Source organism: Gekko japonicus, unplaced genomic scaffold (assembly GCF_001447785.1).
Source record: "Gekko japonicus isolate JY-2015 unplaced genomic scaffold, Gekko_japonicus_V1.1 scaffold370, whole genome shotgun sequence".
In the NCBI taxonomy this organism is placed as follows: domain Eukaryota; kingdom Metazoa; phylum Chordata; class Lepidosauria; order Squamata; family Gekkonidae; genus Gekko; species Gekko japonicus.
In genome coordinates this window covers 238,123-264,083 of record NW_015174285.1, presented here as the reverse complement: position 1 = coordinate 264,083, position 25,961 = coordinate 238,123, and the positions used below count along the sequence as shown (strand labels likewise).

General features: G+C 42.8%; 1 protein-coding gene across 1 annotated transcript in view; it reads right to left on the bottom strand.

The window, feature by feature from the left end:
- Positions 1 to 25,961, bottom strand: part of PACSIN1 (protein kinase C and casein kinase substrate in neurons 1) — a 65,134-nt gene that overhangs the window by 7,833 nt on the left and 31,340 nt on the right. The window contains exons 2-5 of the mRNA XM_015423962.1: positions 7,370 to 7,501; positions 4,742 to 4,898; positions 3,469 to 3,704; positions 2,600 to 2,755 (exon numbers count right to left, since the gene is read on the bottom strand). Of these exons, the coding sequence (XP_015279448.1) occupies positions 2,600 to 2,755; positions 3,469 to 3,704; positions 4,742 to 4,898; positions 7,370 to 7,432 (612 nt within the window). The 5' untranslated portion in view covers positions 7,433 to 7,501. The remainder of the gene's footprint in view (positions 1 to 2,599; positions 2,756 to 3,468; positions 3,705 to 4,741; positions 4,899 to 7,369; positions 7,502 to 25,961) is intronic.

Genomic DNA, 25,961 nt, shown 5'->3' with positions numbered 1-25,961 from the left:
TTGGCCATTCTCATTTAACGACTTATCTATACATATATGAATATACTACATGGACAGGAGCAACAGGATCATGCAGATACTCTGCAATTGCCATGTGTGACAATTGCCTTTACCTCTGCTACACTAGTCCATTCCTCTTTGCACCAAAGATAGCAAGATGCCCACCAGTCCTAATATGCTATCTGCTATTAACGTTATTCTCTGCAAGTCTGCATTTCAAATGTAAGTTTTGAAAATAAAAAATCCAAACAAGTGGTCCATAAATAATATTTCTTACAAGCCTAGGAATGGGTCCGCTGAGGAACGGCCATCAGAGAACAAGAAGGGTGCATACAGAGGAAGAACGTGTACATTTATGTTCTTCCTCTGTATGACTGGCAGTGCCCACCACTGCATAAACAACACTGGGGCAGCAGGACATCCTTGAGGAATTATATTCCCTGGGTTGCATCCGTATTGGCCTGCCCTTCATTTCCTACCTACTGCAGCAGGTGGGGTACCAGATTTACCCCATAACAGTCAGAAGAGGTCAAAAAGTAACTGAAGTAAGGGCGGGAGATGTTATCGACACATAATTTCTCAAGGTCCTGGAGCCACAATAACAACAGCTACTTTCTCCAGAACAGAACACAGCAACTATATTTTCACTGCTGAGAACCTTAAGAGGACTGATCTTGGTCACTGCTGCTTCTTGCTTATGCTCAGATCATCTTCACCACTTTAAGATTTTTTAGCTTGACAGTAATTATTGACAAAGTAGGAGCTGAAAGCAGTGGGATAAGGCAAGCAAACTGAAAGCTTTTTTCAAGTTTAACAAGTCAGTAGTCTGAAGAAAAAGTAGGGATTTCTACTGCCTCCACAGATTTTTTTCTCTCCTAGTGCTAGTTTCTAGTTTAACATCAACAGAAAAAAAGGCTGTCAGCTGCCGGGAAAAGGCAAGAAGGAACAAGTAGGGTTGTCTGTCAATATGGTTGCCAACAGGCCCGGAGAAAATGTCCTGCCACTTCAATAGAAAGCCTTAATGTGTGGAAATGAGCAGATAAACTGGGTGAGTGGGCAATAGTGTGGCAAATGAAGTTCAGTGTGGTAAGTGTAAGGTGATATACACTGGAACAAAACAAAAATCCCAGCTTCGGGTATAGTCTAATGGGGTCTGAACTTGCTGAGACTGAGAGGGAAAAAGATCTTGGGATCATAGTGGATAGCTCAATGAAAGTGTCAACCCAGTTACTGCAGTGGTGAAAAAGGCAACTCTATGTTAGGGATGATTAAGAAAGAGATTGAGAATAAAATGGCCAATATCGCAATGCCCCTGTATGGTGTGGCCTCATTTGGAATACTGGTCACCGTATCTAAAAAAGGACATTGTAGAGCTGGAAAAAGGGCAGAGGAGGGCAACCAAGATGATGAGGGGGTTGGAGATTTTCCCTATGAGGAAAACCTGGTCTGGGATTTTTCAGTTTAGAAAAGAGATGAGTAAAGGGGGACATGATAGAGGTTTATAAAAATTATGCATGGGGTGGAGAGAGCTGACAAAGAGAACGTTTTCTTCCTCTCCCAAAATACTAGAACTCGAGGGCATCCAATGAAGGAAATATTACTTTACACAGAGGGTGATTAAAATGTGGAATTCGCTGCCAGAGGATGTAGCAATGGCCATAGGAATAAACAGCTTTAAAAGGGGATTAGATAGATTCATAGAGAATAAATCTCTCAATGGTGACTGAGGGGAACCTCCACTAAATCTCTGAATTCCAGAGCCAGGAGGCAACGTCAGGAGAAGGCCTCGGCCTCTATGCCCTGTTGTTGGCACTCCAGATGAACTGATTGGCCACTGTGTGAGACAGGATGTTGGACTAGATGAACCAGCAGGGCTCTTCTTATGTTCTTATGTTCATCGCACAGGCATAAATATCATCACCTTCTAAATAACATCTTATTAAGAATTTATTAAATATACAGAATGTTTTTTTTCCTCCGAGCAGTTGGCAACCCTAACCCTATCAATGATACACATGCTATGAGAGCAACCCTATGCAGGTCTATTCAGAATCCTACTCAAGTCTATTCAGTGGAGTTTACTCCCAGGAAAGTGTTCTTAGGATTTCACTGTATCTGCCCTAGAAAGGGGATGCATGTATTTAAACAATGTGTGGGTGTAAAGAAATCTGAGTGCATAATGCTAGAGTGAGTAAGGTGCATATGAGTGAAGGAACAAAGATATGTAAGGATGTATGGGTAAGGACATACCAGGATAAACGAGAATAAATGGCAAAATAGAAGTTGAGGATCACTGTGTACATCCAAGAGATGTTTGTGTGCACATGTCTGTGCAGAAATGTGGTAAAGGACCTTTTGTATAAGGACAGGTAAGTGTGAGGGCAAATATTTTAAATAAAGTATGCACACATAAGAGTAAGAGAATGCATACATATTTTCTTATATTGTAAGCTGCTTTGATTCCACATTTAGTGGAGAGAAGCAAAGTAAAAGTATCCAAACAAATAAAATAAATACATGTACAATGACTATATTTCTCATGTGTACAAAGATGCTTGGGTATGAATACATCCATTGTTTTGAGGGAAGTCACTCACACCTTTTGCACATCCTGTTTGCACTTTTCCACCTTGTCCTGCAGTTTCTTCTGCTGGTCTGGGGTGATGGACTGCTCAGCCTTGCTGTTGGCTTCCCGGGTCATAGCCAGTTTCTCCTCTTTGCATGCCAGGTGATAGGCTTTCTTGGCTGTTTCCAGCTGGTTTGAATTGATAGAGAAGGAAAGGAAGCCATGCAGATGAGTGCATGTAGATACTTGGTGCCAGTATCCAAACTCACTACCTCTTTTTGAACCCTTTGCACAGGAAATGCGGTTTAACTCAAGCAAAAAATCCTTCCGCATCATGTATATTCCACTCCATGAGGCCTATGCCCAAAGATTTATCTAATCTGGTTACTGGAATAAATTAGAAATAATTTGCATCATTTAACTTATCTATATCTGCATATTTTACTGCTTCCTCCAAAATAATAAAACTTGTGCTTTCTTGTCCAATGGACACTTCAACTTCAGGGTTTTGAAAAGGCCACTAGGTACAAGGCCAAATTATGTGCTTCAAAGCAAAAGCTGTAGATTTCTACAAAACTAGGGAATACTTTGTGTGTGGGATGTCCCCTGCATACAAGGGGACCCATCAAGTAGGGAGAGTTCTGCTATGAAATCATGCAGGCAGTGCTTTACAGTTACTGTGGACTCAGTGCACTGCATTCTCCTTTCTGTACCACACCTGGTGTCATCCAGATTTTCCTGAAGGAGAGGCTCTGTTCTCTTAAGAGACCCTTGCTCAATGCTCTGGAGGAGCAATGGGAACTCCATGTTATTGACCGCACAAGGAAGCTGTCCAGGTTCTTTCCCCCCTAAAATGAGTGTGACATTCTCCCCTTTTCCTCCCTTGCTCCAGCCCTGCATACCTCCTTCATCTTCTTGGCCCAAGGTTTCTGTGCTTTCCGAAAACCATCCTCTGCTTCCTTAGCCTCCTTGAAGCCTCCCATGATCTGTTTGTGGAAGGCATCTTTCTGCCAGTTCTTCACCTTCTCGAAGTCGTCGTTCAACAAGCTATTCTTCACTTCCTGATGCAGCTCGCTCACCTTGTCCGCCTCTGTCATTATGCCCATCCATGCTTTCTCCAGACTGCCGTACTGTGGGCCTATGCACCAAGAGTACCAGCAAGACTGGGGTGATTATTGGACAGCCTGAAATAAAACCTTGTCCTTCCTTTACAGAACTATCCGTAATCAAAATGTCCCCACAAGGTGAGATAGGAAAAAGCTTGGAAACAGAAGCTATGCAAGGAGCAGAGCCTCGGAGAACACCCAGACACCCTCACCCTTAGGGCCTTTCCAGATTATTTACTTCCTGTGAGGAAACATTGCAGCTGTTACTTATTCTTCAAGGTATCCAGCCATTTCACCAGCAACTTCCCTCTCAGACATGACACACCATTTTATGGACATTCCCCCTCTTTCTCTATGATTCAGTGAAGTCCTCTCCAGCACTGGAGTACAGACCTACCCTCATCATTCTTAGTCAGTAAACAGGAGTGTATCCCAGCAGAGCAAGGCAACTTCCCCCCTTCGCCTTCCATTATATGGAGACAGAATATCATACCTCTAGCACTGGATCTGTGATATCATAACACTAAGGCTATAATGATACACACACTTAGCTGGGAGTAAGTCCCACTGAAAGCAGCAGGACTTGCTTCTTCATAAACATTTGACTGGGACTTAAGAGGAAAGAGAGACTTTTAAACTTTCACTGGCTCAGGAGAGTTCCCTAGAGTTTTCTCTCATTTTTATGAAATGCTCAATATTTTAGGTTTGTTTGTTTATTATTATTTTAATGCACATATTTGCTTATTGTTCACTGTGTTGGCAAATGCTGATCTGGAAAGGCAGATAATAATCAGAAACTAACTAAATAATTGTCTGGAAAGGCACACATTCCAATGCCTATGTGGGGTTGCAAGATCCATTTCCTCCACTGGAGGGCAGCAGTATGTTCATTGATTCACCCAACATTCCTTTCATGGCAAATGAACAGAATTAATCTTAAGAAATTCTTGTGTGTGTGTGCGTTTGTCATTCCTCCATTTCATCCCACACTTTGAAGGCAAACATTGTAAGGACACTCCCACCTCCTCCACCCAAGTCCTGGAAAGCATGGCAAGAAGAGAAGTGATACCTTTCTCTATTAACTGCCTCCACCGCTTGGACCAATCAACCAGCTGCTGGGCATATGCCTTCTCAATCTTGGCCCGCTCGTGCACACAGTTCATCAGGTCATTGCACAACCGGTATCCATCATCAATCCGTTTCACTGTCCGTTTATAGTTCCCCACCTGCCAGAAACATGGAATACTTCCTGGGAACACTGACAAGCTGAAGTCCCAGGCACAATCCTGGAGTCCAGAGTGGTTTTACCACAATTAGAAGAGAGGAAAGAATAGCTATTCCTGAATTGGGGGGGGGGAGCAAGGAATTTTGGCTTAAAGTGAGGTACAGTTGATGGAGTGCCATTTTTGTGTCTCCTTGTCATTGTGTCTGAACATTGCCCTGGCACTCTAGTTCAGCAATGCTAGTTGTTGTCCTGCTATGCACGTAACAAGAAATTAAAGTAAATAGAAATAGTATTCACATGCAATGTGCAATAGCAATATGGGATGTTTCACAGGGCCATGAGATTCTTGAATTTGTATATTTGCACAATACCAGGGCAGAATTTGTGCTAGGGATCATCACCAAGATTAAGACACAGAATCTTTTCCCAAACTTAGAACATAAGAACATAAGAGAAGCCATCCTGCATCAGGCCAACAGCCCATCTAGTCCAACACTCTGGGTCACACAGTGGCCAAAACCCACGTGCCATCTGGAGGTCCACCAGCAGGGTCCGAACTCCAGAGGCCCTCCCACTGTGTCCCCTCAAGCACCAAGCAGACATACCTTGCGGCTAATAGTCACTCATGGACCTCTGCTCCATATATTTATCCAATCCCCTCTTGAAGCTATGCTTGTAGCCACCACCACTTCCTGTGGCAGTGAATTCCACGTGTTAGTTACTCTTTGGGTGAAGAAGTGTGTGTTTTATCTGTTCTAAACCTACTGCTCATTAATTTCATTGAGTGACCATGAGTTTTTGTACTGTGAGAAAGGGAGAAAAGTATTTCTTTCTCTGCCTTCTCTATCTCATGCATAATTTTGTAAACCTCAATCATGTCACCCCCTCAATCGTCATTTCTCCAAGCTAAAGAGCCCTGACCTCTTTAACTTTTCTTCATAGGGAAGGTGTTCCATCCCCTTAATCGTTTTAGTTGCCCTTTCCACATTTTTTCCAAGCAATAATATATTTTTGAGGAGCAATGACCAGAACTATATACAAATGAGGTTGCACCACAGATTTATACAAGGGCATTATGATACTAGTTGATTTGTTTTCGGTCCCCTTCCTAATATTCCCCAGCATAGCATTTGCCTTTTTTTATTGCAGTCACACACTGAGTCGAAATTTTCAGGGAGTTATCTACCATGACTCCAAGATCTTGCTCCTGGTCAGTTACCGCCATTTCAGACCCCCATCAACATATATTTTTAATTAGGAATTTTTTTTTTTGCTGCAATATGCATTACTCTGCACTTGCCCACGTTGAACCTCATCTACCACATTGACATCCACTCGCCCATCCTCGACAGATCCCTCTGGAGCTCCTCCCAGGTTCTCACCGCCCTGAACAACTTAGTGTCATCCGCAAACTTAGCTACTTCATTGCTCACTCCCAACTCCAAATCATTAATTAGCCCTGAGACATATTAATATTAAAAAGGAAACATGAAAAAGGTAGCATTATATTCTTACAAATATTATATTTATAACGCAGGGCTATACATTTGCAAACAAGAATGCACTGAATGCTTGCCCATCTAAATTTTCAGCAGATCTGATTTTAAGAGAAGGGGGTAAAATGTTACCTGGATATCCAACCCCTCCCCCATGTTTGTTTGTTTGTTTCACTGCCATTGTTGCTTTAACCTGTTGCTTGGTTTGGTGTCTTCTTCGCTTGATTGGGCTTCTCTCTCATTCACAGCTAATCAGGGATCATGTAATCAGTGTGATGATGTCACAAGACTAATTAGCCAATCAGATTTAGTTACTTGTCATTGTTGCTGAGAGAATATTAATCAACTGAAAGTGAGGGCAATGCTTCCTGGACTGACAGCATGGATGACTCCAGCCACCTGGATCAGTGATAGCCCTAACTTTAAAGCAACTGCAAAGGCAAAATTGTATTTTCAAAAAATATTTGGAAGGGGGCCTTTTTTACAGCTGATGAGCATATCTGTGAAATGTGCCCTCCTTTTCATTCAGCATACTGGAGTAACTATAATCTGCCCCTAAACTTCTAGATGAGGAGACATGAATTCCAAAGAAAAGAGTGACACTTCCAGCAGCACTTAGTTTCTTGGTATGGAAATGAAGCACTGAAAGGTTGTCAGATAGTGCCTTTTAAAGAGAAAAGCAAACTCCGGAGGACTAAAACCTTTCATTCCCAGGCTTCCATGATCTCCCTTTCCTTCCTACCCTGCAAAATCCAAGGCATTTTCATCAAGAACCTTTGGTATAGAAATTCGTGGCTTGCCTTTTCTTTAACTTTTGAGACAGCTTTCTGGGTCAATAAACACCACCAATCAGAAATCCTTTTTGCATCAGGCTAATAAGGAAAATTTGGGCGGGATTACATGGACACCCTGCTTTGCCAAAGCTGCTTCAGAAGATGTGTGTGTGTGTCTGGGAAGGGGAGGGCAGGGCTCTTACCTCCCAAAAGCTGTCAGTTATTTCTTCAGCAGATGCTGCAGATTCATCATAGGAGCCAGACATGGTTTGTGGCCCTTGTTATTTAACTGCCCAATGTTCAGCCCCTTTGCAAGCAGCACCAGACCTCATGCACTGCAAGAAAGGAACATGAAAAGATAAGGAGACAGATCATTTGGCCTATGACATGCAGGGGGAGGACTCCCCAGCCACAAAGCCACCACTTTTCCACTTTTCTTCTGTTTATCTGCAGACCCCAAAGTAGCCAAACCTGATGCTCCCCATCCCAATACCTTTACTAATGGCCTCCACGCTTACCCTCCTGTCTTTGACCAAAACTCCATAGCAATCAACATTTCCATGTCCATCCACAGTTGGACATTTGGACTTTGTTAGCAGACAAGCAATTTGTACTAGACAAGCTGCTAAAGTGCCTATGGCAATATATACACGTTGCCCATTGCTACAGGGCAATAGAAGGGTTTTTTCTCCGAATGGGAAACATGCTCCATTTTAGTCTAGCGTGAAAAGCTTTGTCTTTGTAGCCAATTGAACAGAAACACATATTAAGAAAACTTTGATTCTCCCCACCCCAGAACTGCCTCCATATTTGTTGTCACACAGTGGGAAGGGCCCACAGCTTCCCAAATCCCATTTTTCATTTGTAATTTATGACTGGCCATTCAGTTTTGCTCCCCCCAAAAACATTTATATTAGGATATAACAAGACAGTCATATGAGCTTGCATTATCTCTTCCTGGAACAAGAATTTTAGTTGACAAGGTCTTCTGCTTATCAACAGTTCTGGACAGAAGAGAAGATAAATGACAGAATGTCCTTTGTTAAAGCAATACCTGAAGCTTAAAGGAAAAACTAAGAGTTGTTCTGATTTTCTGGATGCGTTGAAGAACAAAAAATGTTAAAGAAACATGAGGAGCATTATTCATGGGAAGCCAGAGTACATGAGGAGAATGTGCAACACTTTTGTGTACATGCAGGTTGTCCATGTATACTCAGAGTAAATGCATTCATGACTGCCATATGGTGGTGATGATAGCTGAGAGCACATTACACATGCCCCCAGCAGTTTCTGTCCTATGTCCTAGGAGAAGAGCCAGTGCAATGTCTTATCCCAAGTATTTGATTAACATTGCACATTGCTATTTCTTTGCAGAAAAGTGAGTTCCTTATTAGAGAGCCCTTTCTAGTACATTGTTCCTTATTAGAGAGCCCTTTCTAGTACATTGTTATCCTGCTCTTCCTCCAAGGAGCAGTGTAGGTGGTTTGCCCTTGCTCATTTGATCCTCCCAACAACCTTGTGAAGTAAGTTAGGTAGAAAGAGAGTAACTGGCTGAAGGCTACCCAGTAAGCTTCACAGAACAGTGTGCACTGAAACCCAGGTCCTGTAAATCCTCATCCAGCAGGCTAACCACTACAGCTCACTGGCTCTCAGATACACTAACATTTTGAGGTGCTGGCATTCCTACAATGTCTGCCCTCATTTAAGGCACATTTCCACGAGTCTTCAATAGCCATACTGTCAGATCATGGGGTGACAAAACCAGACCCACAGGATGGGGAGTGGAGGGGGCTGCCTTTCTTTATCTGGACTTCAGATCTGCAGACAAGAAGAACACGTCCTTCTACCCAGGGGAATAACTGTTATTCCTATACTCTTCCCTCCCTCCCTCAATGCAATTTATAATAATCCTGAAAAGGTGACTAAGGTAAGCAAAGAGCCTTTAGTTATTTTGAAACTCTATGCAGCTGTAACCTTGACTCTCTAAATAAAGGGTGGCAGGTGCTGAGACAATGTCATCTCAGGCTGGGCAAAAGAAGACATTTGAGGTGGCTGTCATAGAAGCCAATCACATCCAGGTCAGACTCACATGTCTCTGGCTGCTGCTGTCATGTAAACTCATGTGAGTAGCAACCTGTCAATACTAAGACTCCACCCCCACCCCCACCCCAGCAAACCATGGGCGCCAGATCTAGAAACCTTGGCTGGGGGAAGGAATGGAGTAAGTGGGCAAGACAAATAAGTAACACTTCCATTGCCCCCTTTAGAAATCAAAGTATGCTCTCCATTCTACGGTGGCCAAGATGTGTCTGCTTCCTTAGGGTTGCCAACTCCAGGGTGGGAAATTCCTGGAGATTTTGGGGGTGAAGCCCGGGGAGGATGGGGTCTAGGGAGGGGAGGGACCTCAGTGGGGTATAATGCCATGGAGTTCCCCCTCCAAAGCAGACATTTTCTCCAGCAGAACTGATCTGCAATTCCAGGAGAACTCCAGGCTCCACCTGGATACTGGCAACCAGAGCCTTCACCTTTGCTGTACTGGTTTGCCTTCTCCATAGACAAATTTAATTCAGATGGAAAGAGTATAGAAATGGAAAGCACCTTCTTCAGTCCGCACAGACAGAGTTATCCCACCTCCCACATACCAGTACTCTAAGATACATCTTTTCTTGGCTGTTCTATAAAGATCAATCTTAAAAGCTCTACTCAATCTGAGGTGTTCATCATGGAACCTTTGGTATGATGTTCCTGCTGTTTGTTTGGAATAAACCACCAATAGCAAATTGGAGATTCTGTGCTCAGCATCAGGTTCATACCCCTGATCAAGATTTATTTAAGCGTTTAATATGCATCTCTTCTCATCCGAAAGAATAGTCTGCTCCACTCCTTGGGAGTAAGGAAAAGTATATTTTCCTCTAGATAGTTTAACCAAATCACATTGATCTGTAAAGCAATGACATCTCCCACGGGTCATGTGAGAAGGCCAAACTGCTCAGTCCTTCAGCATCATTTGAAGGAGTAGACAGTTCCTCTCAGAATGAGTAGCAGAAGCAAGGATGACGAAGGAGTAAAGAAGGGAGAAGAAGTTCAAGTTGATTCCCCTAAGCCACACAGATGCCAAAAGAGGACAAGGCCCCTGTTGTTGCAATGGAAAAAGGAATTTCAGCACATGCATACTTTCCCTCACTCCTGCAGCACTAGGACATGGCAGCCTCTAGCTGTCAAATCCCTTCTTCTGCACAACTTCTAACCATGCAGGAGCCCTGTTACCGCTGGTAATGTGGAATGTGGATTAACATGAATCTTGTAGATGTGATGGACAAGCTGAAGTGATGTTCTGAGATGCATGCTGTTCGTGGATGGGCCTAAGGTATTCTAACATGTTCCAGATCCCACAATTTACTAAATCTATAATAAAGTTCACATCTGGAAAATGTATGTAAAGCCAGGGAGGCCACCTGAAATTTCTTAAGGCTGCATCAGATGGGTCAGTTATTCCATCTGTAAACTGGGCACAAGAGTCTCTTTTTAAAGGCAGAAGACGCCTCTTTCATTTGATAATATTTGTCTTGTTATAAAATGTGTTCAAGTCAGATATCAGCTCTTGTGCATGAGCCTCTCGCAAGACAGAATTGTACAAAGATACCATAAAAAGAACATATGAGGTCTCTGTTGGATAAAAGCAGCACTTGGGAGCTAAATCCCAGATCATGCAGCTTCCAGAGCACTGGCAATCAGCCATGGCACTGATTATTGGCTGCCAGCTTGGAACACTCCTAAGGTACTCTGCGGCTTGGAGGTGAGAAGGAGATCAGTTTCTGAGCTAATGTCCCTGCAATGAAAAACAGACACAGCATCTCTCACCCAGCAGTGGTCTTAGAAAGTGCTAGCTCTGAGCTAGCATGGAATACCATCCAATAATGTACCACACTTCTTTTCTTGAAGCTTTGGAACAGTATTTCTTTGTGTATGCATGGTTGCATGCATGTCTGGAAGAACTGACAGACACGTAGTGGAATTCTGTGCTGAAATGGTTACTGGAGTTTCTGAGCTAGTTGCGGAGGCTGACTTACAGAGCTCACTGCAGTGGAACTAATAGTGCCTTGAAGGGATTTAGTGATATAACTCAGGAATCCACCAATCCAAGCCTGCCTTATAAATAAATGCCAGACTTTGTTCCTCACATGAAGACACAGGGACAAGCTGTGCGCGACTGGATGCATGCATACAGAGAGAAACTCATTTGGTAATGCATGTGCCTGCACACAGACATTGTAAACCACACTCAGCATATAAACACATAGTAACATGGAATATGTGCATGTTGCTGGCACCAAATAATGCAGCATGCACAGCCATACAAACCCAGTAATGCATGCTTGGCCTCATAGAACTATACATAATGTGTGCACACAAATATGCACAAACCATAAATATGCCATCATATATGGACAAGTACATGCTTATATGAGAAGGGACTGGGCCCTGTCAATAAATACAGATCCACACCTTTTCTACAACAACATTAATGCCAAGTGAAAGAGAATTCTGATATTATGTTGAGTCATCAGGTATGAAAGGTACTTGCAGTGTTGCAAAATCACCTCACCATAGTTTTGAAATACAAACATGGAAACTGCAATATATGCATGCCATTATACTATGCTTTGCTAGGCACACATACAAATATTGCACATGCATCAATACATGACAGACCTCCTAATTATTCCACCCAAACCCCTCCTCATTCTTGCCAAAGAAGAACAGTTATCAACCCCTCTGCCATTTTCCAACTGCCATTGCCCATATATATTACCAGCCACAGGTGCCTGCACACCTATAGCATGGTACCATCTGCAGTGCATGAACAGGTTCATCTTGGCTTCTCTGCTGCCACTAGCCACCTGCCCCAGCTGCCATCTGGTAGGGATGGATGAGAATTGAGGCGGCTTTCCCCTGTTGCCAGAGACTGCCTTTCATGTTCTGCATCCATATTTAGCGAATATATATTTGTACAAAACCCCAAAGGGTTCCATACTCTGTGCATATGTTTTTGCTCCTGCAAAATGTGTACCCTCTTTTGGTAATTTCCATACCTCTTTGTGGAAACTTGCAAGGATGCAGGGGGTGGGAGAGTGAATGCTGAGGAAGACAGGCCAATCTGCCTCCCTCCAACCTAATGATGCTTAGTTATACTTAGGGCAGAATGTGCATTCAGACACACATCCTAATGCACATCCCACTGAAAATAATCCCACATAGATAGATGACATCCAGACCTGGGTCTCCTTCCAATACATGTCTGAATGTGGCTGTTTGTCCATCTGCTCTGCATTACTACCAATGAGAAGTAACTTCTGATGTGCATCTGAAAACACACACCTACCTACTTTTTGTGCTCACATAAAAACTACACACAAGCTGGCCTAGGGAGACAGTTTTCTTGCATAGCACTGACTCTAGAGCATCTGAGCAATCTGAATAGGAAAAGCTGATTCTCACTATTGGGTGAGTACTTGTCACCCATGTATGATGGCATATTCTCACTAGGAAAAGCTGATTCTCACTATTGGGTGAGTGAAGCTGCTAGGAGTGGGAATGTGCGTGTGTGTGAGAACGAGAGAGAACATGGTTCTTGGTAAACACATTAAGTAGAAGGAGCACTGAAATTAACATATGTGACAGTAAATTGTTATTCTTTTTGCTCATCCTAAAGATGATTCACATTTGAACTGATCATTTATTTTTGCAGTTATTTTACCAACTTTCATAAGTCATTAGTCATTTATTACACAAATTTTTATCATTGGTCATTGTTTTTGAATCCTTTAATAAGCAAGTTACTATTTAATGTCATGTATATTTTGCATCTTGTAAAATAAACACGCAAAGTAATCAGATAATATCTGCCTCTGCCTCTTTTGCTATGTGAAGAGCTGAACTAGTGGCTTGATCATTTTCTGGATTTTTACAGCAACAGCACAGCAAAGAATGGGCCAGCTTAAGGGCAGCACAGACAGGCCTTCATATTCTTACTGTCAGTCCTGGTTTGCAAACAGCAGCTGCCCCAACCTTTTTCAGAAGCTGGTGACAAGCCATGGAAATGTGTGTTGCCAAAACCGGTGTTGGAGGCTCAGTATCAGCTTGATAAACTTATGCAAACTCTCTTGGACTTGAGTCTGCAACTAAACAAGGAACGGAGATTCAAGACTGGGTCTCCAGATGTCTAGTTTTATTTAAAATTTGCTCCCCTCCTTGAGTTACTACTAACCTGGGGGGGGGGACCAGAGAACCTGAGTTTGCTGATGCTTATAGTACAATCCTGGATTGCACTACCAGTCCTTTCTTGGCAGTATCTATGCTAGCATTATACAAGTGGTGATCCATGAGAGAAACATTCCCCTGAGTCTTCACTGCCTTTGCAATTCCTCAGGCTTTAACCTGAATTGACAGTGTAGTGTGAAGTGGCAGAAGAGGAGCCATCATACGTACAGGCTTTGATCCTATCCTAACAGAAGATCCTTTAAATTGTTGGGAGAACTGCCTGCTTCACAGCCTAAATGTTCATCTGGCAGGTATTAATGAGGATTGGAAGGGTCCATGATAGATCACAGGCGCATTCTTGTTTCTTTCTGGAGATTCTTCCCGAACACATACTTCCAGGGACTGCATTTGGGATCCCAGTTTCCTGCATGCCTGGGGTTCAATGACATGATGGAGGGAGGGGGCTGGTAGAAGGGCTGGTAATGTAGTACTTTAAAAAAAGAAGCAAACAAAGCACTTTATGAACTATAACCCTGTGTCACCTTTTATAATTGTGTAGATGAAGGCATTTTTTCAGAGGCAACTCTTCTTGCCTCTGCTTTTTTCTGAGATGATAAGCTGCACCTGCTGAATGTCCCTCATCTGTACAAGGAACAAAGGTACTGAGCCCTGTCCTCCTTTGGGTCACCTTAATCATGGCGCCTATCTATCAGTTTCATGCATGCCCCTCCCCTAAATTAACATTACCAGTGCTGTTTGTGTCAAAATGTTCCTTCTAAAGAAAGGTGCAATACAGAACAATCCTCTCCAGATTTTTTCCCCAAATTCATCTGCACTGTATTTTTCACATAGGTGGCTGCAAATCGGGCCTTGGACATGGCAGGGAAGCTGAAGATTTGCCATGGATTTGTTCTGAAGATGCTTCTAAGTAAATAAGGCTTTGGAGTGTCAGCTGCAGTGATTTAGCACACATGATACCTGGAAGTCATAGTGTCAGTCCTGGCAATAATTACTGCTGGTCCACAGATCAAACAGCAAGACAGTAACTTCACTGCAGGTAATATTGTCCAAAATCCCCATTCTTGGTTGTACCTTTTTTTTGAGATAACTCTATCCCCACTCCTGGATCAGTGCCAAACCTTATATGGAGATTTGCAGTCTGGTTGCCCTCCCACTAGAGACTTATCAAAGTAAACCCCTTAGCACTGGGACAGGTGACCTGGAGACCTGGCCAGGCCCTCACAGGTTTCCCTCCTGGGCTGTACCACAGTCACCAGTCCTAGAAATATGCTTCCTCTAAGAGGAAGAGCCCGTTTGGTGTTGTGGTTAAGTGTGCGGACGCCAATCTGGGAGAACTGGGTTTGATTCCCCACTCCTCCACCTGCAGCTGCTGGATGAACTTGGGTAAGCCATAGTTCTGTCAGAGCTGTTCTTTTAAGGACAGTTCTGGAAAGAGCTCTCTCAGCCCCACCTATCTCACAGGGTATCTGTTGTGGGGAGGGGAAGGGAAAGGAGTTTGTAGGCCGCTCTGAGACTCCGAGTGAAGAGTGTGGTATAAATCCAATCTCTTCTTCTTCTCTACTTTTTCAAAGGCACTATTTGCTTCTTGGCTTGTTGAGGGGAGTGAGGGACATAAAGAGAGAATCCCGAGAGAACCTTTGTTGCTGTTAATAATGAAGTGAGTGTGTGTGTGTGTGTGTGTGGGGTTTAAAGAGCCCTTTGCTTTTGTCTTAGTTTATGAAGCAGTGAGTCTCTGTTGCTGGCCATTGTATAATTCAAAATATGGCTCCTGCTAACAATTGTCAGTCAGAGCAACTGCATCTTTCCAAAGTGCTATAAATTCTTGCTCTTGCCTGGCTTCTTATACATGAGGACTCAACTAGATGTTATGGTTTCTTCCTAGCATACATATATATTTGCAAATTTAGCTGTCAGGACTTTTCCTTCTCTTCCATTTTCTCACTAGAAAAAGCCACCCTGAGCTGCTTGAACGCTTTGGGGGGAAATACTGGTACAGTGAAGTTTCCCCAAGGATGGCTTTTTCCATTGCAGAAAATGTCAGAGGAGGAAAAGGTTAACATTTCCCTCTCCCCATCCCCTTCTGCATAATCCTGAAAGATAAATTTGTAAAAGAAAAATAATTTAAGAAACTGTAATATGTATTGAGCCCCCTACTTAAGGTAGAACTAGGACCAATGTTTAAGTTTCTGTGATCTGGGTTGGGTTTTTTAACATTTGAATGCCTCAATATTTAGAACTGATGTAATGGTTTTGTGTTAAAATTTTCCAAACAACCACCCAACCTTTCTGGAACTAAATGGCACAGAAATAAGGTTGATGATTTATTGTCTAGCTACCTCACGAGAGCTGCGTCATTCTCACTGTGTTTCAGCATTTAGCTGTAAGCAAACATAACCAGTAGGAGTGGGAGTTAACAAAATGTAGACATAAGCCATGACTCTCGATAGTTTTTATCATTTGTGTAAAATAATCCATGTGTGCTAGCATTGCAGTAGGGTCAGGCAGGGTCTGATTGCATTCTTAAGCTCATGATGTCTAGCAATATTTCGGTGTGTTTTTTGGGTGTTTTTTTTTTTTTGCAAACATTGCAAAAAAACGCAGTGTGATTTGGCTGCATTTTAGCACAAAACCTTATCCAGCAGCCAGACAAGGGAGGCTGTTTCTGGCAAGGTAGTGCCTAAAGGAGTCCACTAATCAATAAACAGTTGCTGAGACAGCAAACAGCTTGCCCAGGATAGGCAGCATTTCAGCCCCTGAAAATGTGGCTTTGTCATCATCAGCAGAGAGGTAGAAAGCAAGGAGAACGGTAGCTGAAGGTCAGAAAGGGCTCTAGCTTCTTTGTGCTTCTTAAAATGGTGTGTTTCACCTCCCCCTCATGCCCTGTAGTAACCTTAATTTTGCAGGGCAAATCACTTCATGTCTGTCTCTGATGTGAGCAGCTTGTCTCTTATGCACCAGTGGCACATTTTATCTGGAGACTGCATCTTGCCATCCACTACTCTACAATTTGAATTAAGAGCTATCCATTTGTAACAGGGCTATATTCTGAAATGTTTAACATGTATGAAGAAAGGAAATATGTGGTGGCTCAGAAACATACCACCATACTTTGAGCAATTATGCACACTGAGGTTATAATAACTGAAGGCTTCATATGTTAAAAGTAGCAACAATCTGTCCAGACTGAGCTCTAGTTCATAGCATTGTATGCTTGCATTTATTTATTTATATATAAGGCTTCTATATAGCTCTGACCTGGATAGCCTGATCACATCAGATCTTGAAGCTAAGCAGGGTCAGCCCTGATTAATAATTGGATGGGAGACCACCAAGGAACACCAGGGTTATTACACAGAGGCAGGCAATGGGACCTCTGAACGTCTCTTGCCTTGAAAACCTAAAAGGTTACCATTAGTCAGCTGCAACTTTATTTATTTAAAACATTTCTATGCCTCCTTTCTACCCACCTCAGGATCCTTGGGGTGGTGGGCATTAAAACTTTTCAAAAATTAAAACTGTTTAAAATACAAATAAAAATTGAAACAATCACATAAAACAGTGATGGCGAACCTTTTAGAGACCGAATGCCCAAACTGCAACCCAAAACCCACTTATTTATCGCAAAGTGCCAACACGGCAATTTAACCTGAATACTCTTTTTAGGAGTTGGTTGACTCCAAACCTGTAAATTTACCATGCTGACTTCCCAAGTTGTTTGCATATCCAAAATAAATGCTATATGGGCAAATATGAATAATTTGTAGTAGTTGGTATTGATACCAGACATGAACCTTTCCATCATGGAGCTTTGTTTACAACTGTGACAGAGATCTGCTTAAGATGCTGGGACATGCTTCATCTATTTTTCTAGGCAGAAAAACTCAGATATTTTGCTGTTCTGTTGACATGTGAAAGCTTGAGCTAAGAATCCATATAATTCCTTTTGCGATGGTTGTTAGATGTTGAGCAAACAGGATACAAAAGTAAATAATTTTTCTTTGGCCCCGGTCACACGGAGAATTTTCTATGCCTCCTTTCTACCCACCTCAGGATCCTTGGGGTGGTGGGCATTAAAACTTTTCAAAAATTAAAACTGTTTAAAATACAAATAAAAATTGAAACAATCACATAAAACAGTGATGGCGAACCTTTTAGAGACCGAATGCCCAAACTGCAACCCAAAACCCACTTATTTATCGCAAAGTGCCAACACGGCAATTTAACCTGAATACTGAGGTTTTACTTTAGAAAAAACAACTCATACCTTAAGTTAAGATGATACAAGCAAAGTAAGGAAAGCAATCCCAAATGCTTACATTTACTTAAAATTATTTGGCAGAGAATTTGACACTTTAATTATGGTCTGGGCCTGGCTGGGGCGATGACATGTTTGCCCACAGAGAGGGCTCTGAGTGCCACCTCTGGCACCCATGCCATAGGTTCGCCACCACTGACATAAAACATGTCAACAAAAAATGGTGAGGATACAGTTGTCAGGTGCAGTTTGGCAACAAGCTGGGTAGGGCAGGGATATGGTGGGGTCAGAGATGAAGTGATGGCACGGTGTCAGTGACAGCAGCTTTACAATATTTTTTCTTTCTCCTGCCAGCCGCTGGAGTGCTGGTCAACAAGGCTCATTGGGGGTGGGAGATCTCCTATCCCCAGTGGGCACATGGCAACCATAAGGGAGGAAGGTTAATAAAAGTTAGTGAGGAAAAGCCAAACAAAAACAAAAACAAATATGCAAAGCAGTGTGCAACATTACTCATTAAAACCATTTAGAAATCATTCAACAATTAAAATTAAATGGCAATAAATCAGCCAAGACATACACACACAATGTGCTATTGAAATAAATGCCAGAAGAATCGTTGTTTGGTCTGTTGCAGGAGAAAGCAAGAATTTTTTTATTAGTAATAATGGTATTTCTAGTTATGGTTCAGAATACTGAAACCCAGGTCCTTCTATCTGACTATTCACATGGGAACAATCTTCCTCTATACTTAACATAAGGCTTGGTAAAGTTCCTTTTTATGTAGGAACAATATGACATATCGCAGACTTTGTGCATAAAACCAAAACAGACTTATTCTTTATTATTTGCTTCCATTTATATTCTGCCTTTCTCCTCAGTGAGAACTCAAAATGGCTTACCTCATGCTCATCTCCTCCATTTTATTCTCACAACAATCCTGTGAGGTAGGTTAGGCTGAGAGTGCATGACTGGCCAAAGGTCTCCTTGGCTATTTCTGCCAGGGAGGAATGAGTATTCTCCATCTTTCCCAGCAATGTGGATTCAGAAGTAGGTGAAACACTCTAATGGTTTGCCTCACTTAACACTACACATATGCCTGCACTTGTAAACACCCACATAGCATGAAACAAGGATGCTACAGAACAGGGGATCTGCCATGCAAACATATGAGAACAAGTACACATGATCTATAATATCCATGTATAATTATTAACATGTGAATGGGTCTACTAGCATACAGTTTCTATGGGAATGGTGTAACAAAAGTGAAACAGGAGGCGGTGTGACTCCCACATTCTCCTGGAAAAGGTTATCTTAAATTGTCATGCTTACTTGGGTAGTATAAACCAAAATATGCCAATCACTGTAGTTTTGCCTCCTGTGAAGTTTGGGGTTATACTCTGCTGATTCAACAAGATATCTAGGAGTAAACATAATTCAACTCTGCAAAAAAACCCTCCCAGTCTTTTACTATGACTTCTTAACTGTAGACATATGGCAGAACTACTTATGGATTCTGGAGGTCCCAGGAGTGAAAGAAATCCAGTACAGAGTACTGGCAATAAATTGGCTGCAGTGGTACTTCCAGTCTTTTGATCTGAGCTCCTGAAAGAGATAGTACTGGTAATTTATTTTACTTATTTATTTATTAAACTTCTAACCCACCCTCCCGCCAAAGTGGCTCAGGGCGGCTTACATAAATTCTTAAAACCAACATACAATGTAAAACCAGCAAAAACAACATAAAATATAATTCCATAAAAAATTTCAGTTAAACTGTTTAAATACAATGGCATCATATTGTAAAGTACAAGTGCTACACGATTTATTACTGGAACACCTGACAGAACAGCTCCGTTTTCACGGCTCTGTGGAATTGCTGGAGATCCCGCAGAGCTCTGATCTCAGTAGGGAGCTCGTTCCAAAGCGTTGGCGCCACCAGGCCCAGGGGGGGCCAGGTGGTTTTGAGTTTCGGGTCTCAGTGCTCTCTGGGGAACATACGGGGATAGTTGGTCCTTCAGGTAGGCAGGTCCCTGATCATATAGGGGTTTAAAGGTCAAAACCAGCACCTTGAAGTGAATCCAGAACGCTATTGGCAGCCAGTGGAACAACTTTAGCACAGGCTGGATGTGCTCCCACATAGGGAGGCCCATCAGCAGCCTGGCTGCAGCATTTTGTGCTAGCTGCAGCTTCTGGAGTTGCCCCAAGGGCAGCCCCATGTAGAGAGCATTGCAGTAGTCCAACCTCGAGGTGACTATAGCATGGATCACTGCAGCCAGATCATCGCGTTCGAGGAAGGGGACCAACTGTCTAATCAGCCGAAGATGGAAAAAGGCTGTCTTGGCAGTGGCTGCTACCTGGGCCTCCATTGTCACGGAGGCATCCAGGAGCACTCCCAAACACCTGACCCTTGGTGCTGGCACCAACGGTGCCCCACCGAAGGCTGGAAGTGGGACCCCTAACCCCAAACAGCTTCGATTCAGGTATAGGACCTCCGTCTTCATCGGATTCAATTTCAGTCGGCTCAGCCTAAGCCATCCTGCCATGTCCTGCAACGCCCGGTCCAGATCTTCTGGGGTAGAGCCAGACTGACTGAGCCAGATCTTCTGGGGTAGAGCCAGATAGAGCTGGGTTTCATCTGCATATTGATGACACCCTAGCCCATGCCTCCGGGCAACCTGGGCAAGGGGGCGCATATAGATGTTAAATAGCATTGGGGAGAGCACTGCCCCTTGCGGCACTCCACAGACTAGTGGATGCCTCTGGGACAGCTTCTCCCCAAGTGCCACCCTTTGTCTCCAACCCTGGAGAAAGGAGACAAGCCATTGCAAGGCCAGCCCCCAGATCCCCGCGTCGGTGCAGCTGATGATCGACCACGTCGAACGCCACCGACAGATCTAACAACAGCAGCGCCGCTGTCCCGCCTCGATCCCGATGCCTCCGGAGGTCATCCGTGAGGGCGTATTTGGCCCATGTGACCAGGGCCTTTGTTCTTCTGTTTGGTCCTCCTCTACTCTCTGTTTTTTTCTTCTTTGAAAACTAGGTGAAAAAGTTATTAATTGCATGTGAAACTCTTTTGGCACTTGCAGTAGTCATGATATAAAGTCCTTTCAAACCGCTCCACATCAATTTACTACAGTGAAAAGAGGTAGTGCTGAGTGATAACTATAGGGTGAACCCAGGATTTGTGCTCTTGTCTTTTCAACTTAAAGTGGCTGTGGTGGTGGGGTATTGTAAATGAGCAAAGGAAGACAGAGAAGCACTGGTTGCAATATTATCACGTGATCAAAGAACTGTTTTTCTTGTCTTCTGAGAAAAATAGGAAACAGAATAATAATTTCATTTGGGTAACAAAAGCCTGATTTGTTATCAGATTGCAGACTTTTGTCATCTAAAGGGTTAAGTGAAGAACTAGCCCTGTCAGTAATGGATTACAAGTGGTGAGGCTGCTTAGCTCATTTAGGAAAGGATTTTCAGAATGTTCTTTTTTTTAAAAGTCATATGGTAATGCCAAGTTGAGAACTTCTCTTGTAGCTATATCTGATATGTAATAATTGTACCACTGATATTTTCAAATGTTCTTAAAACAATCACATTAATACTAATGGCAATAATTAGTCTACAGAGAAGAATATATATAAATATAGATATACAGTGTTGCCAACAGGCCTGGAGAGAAATGTCCCTCCTTAATAGAGGCTTAATGTGTGGAAATGGACAGGTGATGCTTTTCATGGTATGGTGGTAAATAACATCATATGGTAAATAATATCCCATTAAGCCTTTATTAAATGGCCAGGACACTTTTTGGCTAGCCTACATACACAGTGTTAAAAATTGGGGGTCAAATGGGATGTGACACTAGGAGATCTGCGACCAACAGTGCAATACTAAGAGTTACACTCTTCTAAGCCTATTGAGTGCAGTGCTTGTTCTAATGGGGTTGAGTAGACTACGATCTAAACCAGCCTTCTGCTTGTTACTAATATCTCCTTTCTTCAGCACAGAACTTGCCCTGAGTGGGCTGAGAGGGTCTACACAATCAGGCTCTGGCAAGGGGGAGGGACAGGCCCCTCCAAGTTCACAGCTCTCTTGATCAATGCTGGTGTGTAATAAGCCACAGTCCTGACCTGGATAGCTCAGGTTGGCCTGATCTCAGAAGTTAAGCAGGGTCAGTCCTGGTTAGTATTTGGATGGGGGACCAGCAAGGAAGACCAGGGTTGCCACACCGAGGAAGGCAATGGCAAACCACCTCTGAAAGTTTCTTGCGTTGAAAACCCCATGGGGTTGCCACAAGTTGACTGTGACTTGATCGAAAAAAATAAACCACATAGGCTATATACAATGGGGAGGAGAGATCCAGAACAAGGATTACTGGAGTGAATAATAGGCACAAATAACATACATCAGCAGACAGAGGCATGCCACAGTCCTCCATGTAGTGGAGGGTGGTGTATTTTCCTTTGTCTCTTCCCTTGTTCTGATTGTAGGGTGGCCAGGGTCATCAGGGAGATATGCTGACATCACCATATTAATCGGCTGCTTCCATGCGTGGCCAACACAAGGGTGTCATTGGCTTATGAGTCTGTGATTGGTGGGTGTTGATGTTAATGTTGCTATGAGCTTGCATGCAGCTGCTATATTCTTCGCTCCCTAGAACTGGGTCATTGTGGTGATCTCTTTTCTCTGCTGAAAGAGCGGAGGATGTTAACTAGTTGTTGTAGATTTTCCAGGCTGTGTGGCCATGGTCTTGGCATTGTAGTACCTGACATTTTGCCAGCAGCTGTTATACCTCTGAGGATGCCAGTCACAGCTGCTGGAGAAACGTCAGGTACTACAATGCCAAGACCACGGCCATACAGCCCGGAAAATCTACGACAGCTAATGAACTCCAGCCATGAAAGCCTTTGACAACATATTGATGTTAACTAGCTTCACCAGTAATATGCTGGGATTTGGGATTTAGGCCTGCACTGCCCATATACTTATTGGAGAGAGATTGTTCCCTTGCTGTACATGACCCTTGTGTTTTCATGTTGCTATCTTAATAATTTCAGAATTTTTACTGTTGTTCAGGAGGCAGGATTCTTGTGACTTTGAATAAGATAACCCAAGAATTATTATAATGGCCTTTAAAAAAAGTATATGGTGTTAGTTTCTTAAATCCCTCTGAAAAAAGGCAGAATAGCTCAAAATATATGGAACTGTTTTTATTTTTATTTTTTAAACTGGCTCTTTTTATCATATGTGGTGGACATGTGATGTTGTTAAAATATTGGATATGGATACATGAGATAGTACAAAAATACTTGACACAAATGTACCTTTCATACCAGACTTGTTTTTATTAAATATTGTCCCACAAAATTTTAACATACAAGATGAATATATGATTATACAAATTGTAACTACAGCTAGAATTTTATACACAAAATATTGGAAAAAAGAAAAGACACCGACAAAGGAAGAACTAATTTTATGGCTGTTAGATGCAGCAGAAATGGACAAATTAACTTTACAATTACACAAAATTATAAATTTCAACAAAAACCTTACAGAAGACATAGCGTCTATAATTACATTGTAACTTAAGCTGATGTATCAGTATAGTATCCATTCTGTTAGATGTTTTCTATCCTGTTTCTTATGTCTTTTCGTTTTTCCGTAGTATCTTTCTAACTAATAAAATCTGTATGTGTGTATATGTGTATGTATGTATGTGTGTGTGTATATATATGAAACTGTGAATATTTGTGTGGCTCAATAAATTTGTACCAGAACCTTCTTTTGTAGTTTTCTGTATTCTTGTCAGATAAGGAACAGTGCAATCCTGAGCACAGTTAAGTCCATTGAGGTCAATGGGCGTAGAAGGGTATAACTCTGTTTAGGTTTGCACTGCAAGCCATGTTGCAATAAGAGGGATTTGGGAGAGACAGGGGTGGTGGAAGTAAAACATAAAGGTAAACGAGTAATCAAAAATCACACTGCTTCAGCAGTACAACAGACTTTTATCCTTGATTGAAGACTTGAGCACACAGAAACGTCTTAAGACAGAAATCCAGAGTTGAAGGAAGAGATTCTTTGATTGAGGAGGTTGTTGTACTGGATAGCTGCTGTGGGACACTGGTTCTTTAGTTCAGGGGGATTATAAACCAAGAGACTATTCACAGATGGCAAGAGGTGCAAACAGAGCTGATTTTATTTGAATTGATGGCCTGTGTTTCTGAAGCTGATGAGATGTTGCAGGCTGTGGTGTTCATCAGTTGATCCTTGAGGGGAACATGACCCAGGCACTGTCAAATTGTAGCATGGCAGGAGATACTGCCTGAGGAGAGTTGCTGGATTCCTCAGCAGAGAAGCAACGGCAAGCAGGCTACTGTGAATGAGAGATGTGTGGCATACACACACTAAAACTTTGTTTCAATGGCCAGGAAAGAAACAAAGACAGCGACATGTATAATGGCCAGGAAAGAAACAATGACGTTCGTATGTATAATCATGCCAGTAAAAAAAATTCAAATTCCAACAGGTATTCCATAATGAGAGCCAGCATGGTGTAGTGGACAAGGATCTGGGAAATCCAGGTTCGAATCCCCACTCGTGCCATGGAAGCTTGCTGGGAGACTTTGGGCCAGTCACATTACTCTCAGCCTAGCCCTGGCCTGGATAGCCCCAGGATACCCTGATCTTGTCAGCTCTCAGAAGCTAAGCAGGGCCGACGTGGAGGCAGAAAACAGCAACCACCTCCGAATGTCTCTTGCCTTGAAAACCCTACAGGGTCGCCATAAGTCAGCTGTGACTTGATGGCAAAAAAATAAAAATTCCGTCACACCACTTGTGTTCTGAGCAGGCACTTGGGAGGGCTTCTGTTCTCCATTTTGAAGCCCAAGAGCTGACCATCCCAAACATCTACAAGGCATTTTTGAGAGCTAGGAGTCTGCCTTTGCACTAACTTTTACTAACTAAGACTAGCCAAAGCATAACAAAATACTGATTGCAAGCTTCACCAGACTGGATGTTAAGAAGCACACTATCCCCCAAAGAAGGGGCCCCCATCCTCCATTGTTTCCAAAGAACTAAAGTCAAACCAGAGAATCTCTGCAATAGAAACTGAAGGTGGGGGGGGGGCATTTTTGCAAGCCCAGCAGAGCCAACGAACAGGCTCAGGGCAGATCACGACAATAACCGGGCCATTCGGCAACACAGACACAATAATAAATAGTTAATGAAAACATTAAAATAGCATTTAAACACAATCTGCACTAATACTGGTGCCGCTGGACTCTGAGTTTGCTCACCCTGGGCCACATGGAGGTGGCATCTTCAGCAAGAGAGGCCAAATAGTTTTTACTGGACACCTGCCACCTCAACCAAAGGCCTGGTGAAACAGCTCCATTTTACAAACAGCTTCCTGCGGAATGGTAGAATTTATTTATTTATTTATTTATTACTTTAGATTTGTATCCCGCCTAGCTGGGGCAAACTGGCTCAAGGTGGCATACATGATAAAATAGATAAAACAATAAATACATTAAAATTGTCAAAATTCACAAAGCCAGCAATTTACATATATGTTAATAAATACAGATAGCAGTTGTTAGTATATATGGTCCAAAGCAAGAAGGCCAACGTGATATAGGGCCGTAACATGTTCAGTTTCCGATGGCTCCAGTGGCGGCTCCTAATCGAAGGCCTGGTGGAAGAGCTCCATTTTACAGGCCCTGTGAAACTGTAGAAGGTCCCGCAGGGCCCTGATGCCCTCCGGGAGCTCATTCCACTGAGAAGGCCCTAGCCCTCGTGATGGCCAATCAATGTTTTTTGGGCCAGAGAGAGACAGGCAATTTTGCGACCCTGACTTCAGTGCTCTCTGGAGCACATATGGGGAAAGGCAGTCCCTCAGAGATCAAATTGCCAACATTCGCTGGATTATGGAGAAAGCAAGAGAGTACCAGAAAAACATCTACTTCTGCTTCATTGATTATGCTAAAGCCTTTGACTGTGTGGATCACAACAAACTATGGCAGGTCCTTAAAGAGATGGGAGTACCAGACTCTGTATAAGGGTCAAGAAGCGACAGAACCGGATATGGAACAACTGATTGGTTTAGCATAGGAAAAGGAGCACGACAAGGATGTATATTGTCACCTTGCCTATTTAATCTATATGCAGAGTGCATCATGCGAAATGCTGGCCTGGATGAATCACAAGTGGGAATTAAGATTGCTGGGGAAAAGATCAACAACCTCAGATATGCAGAC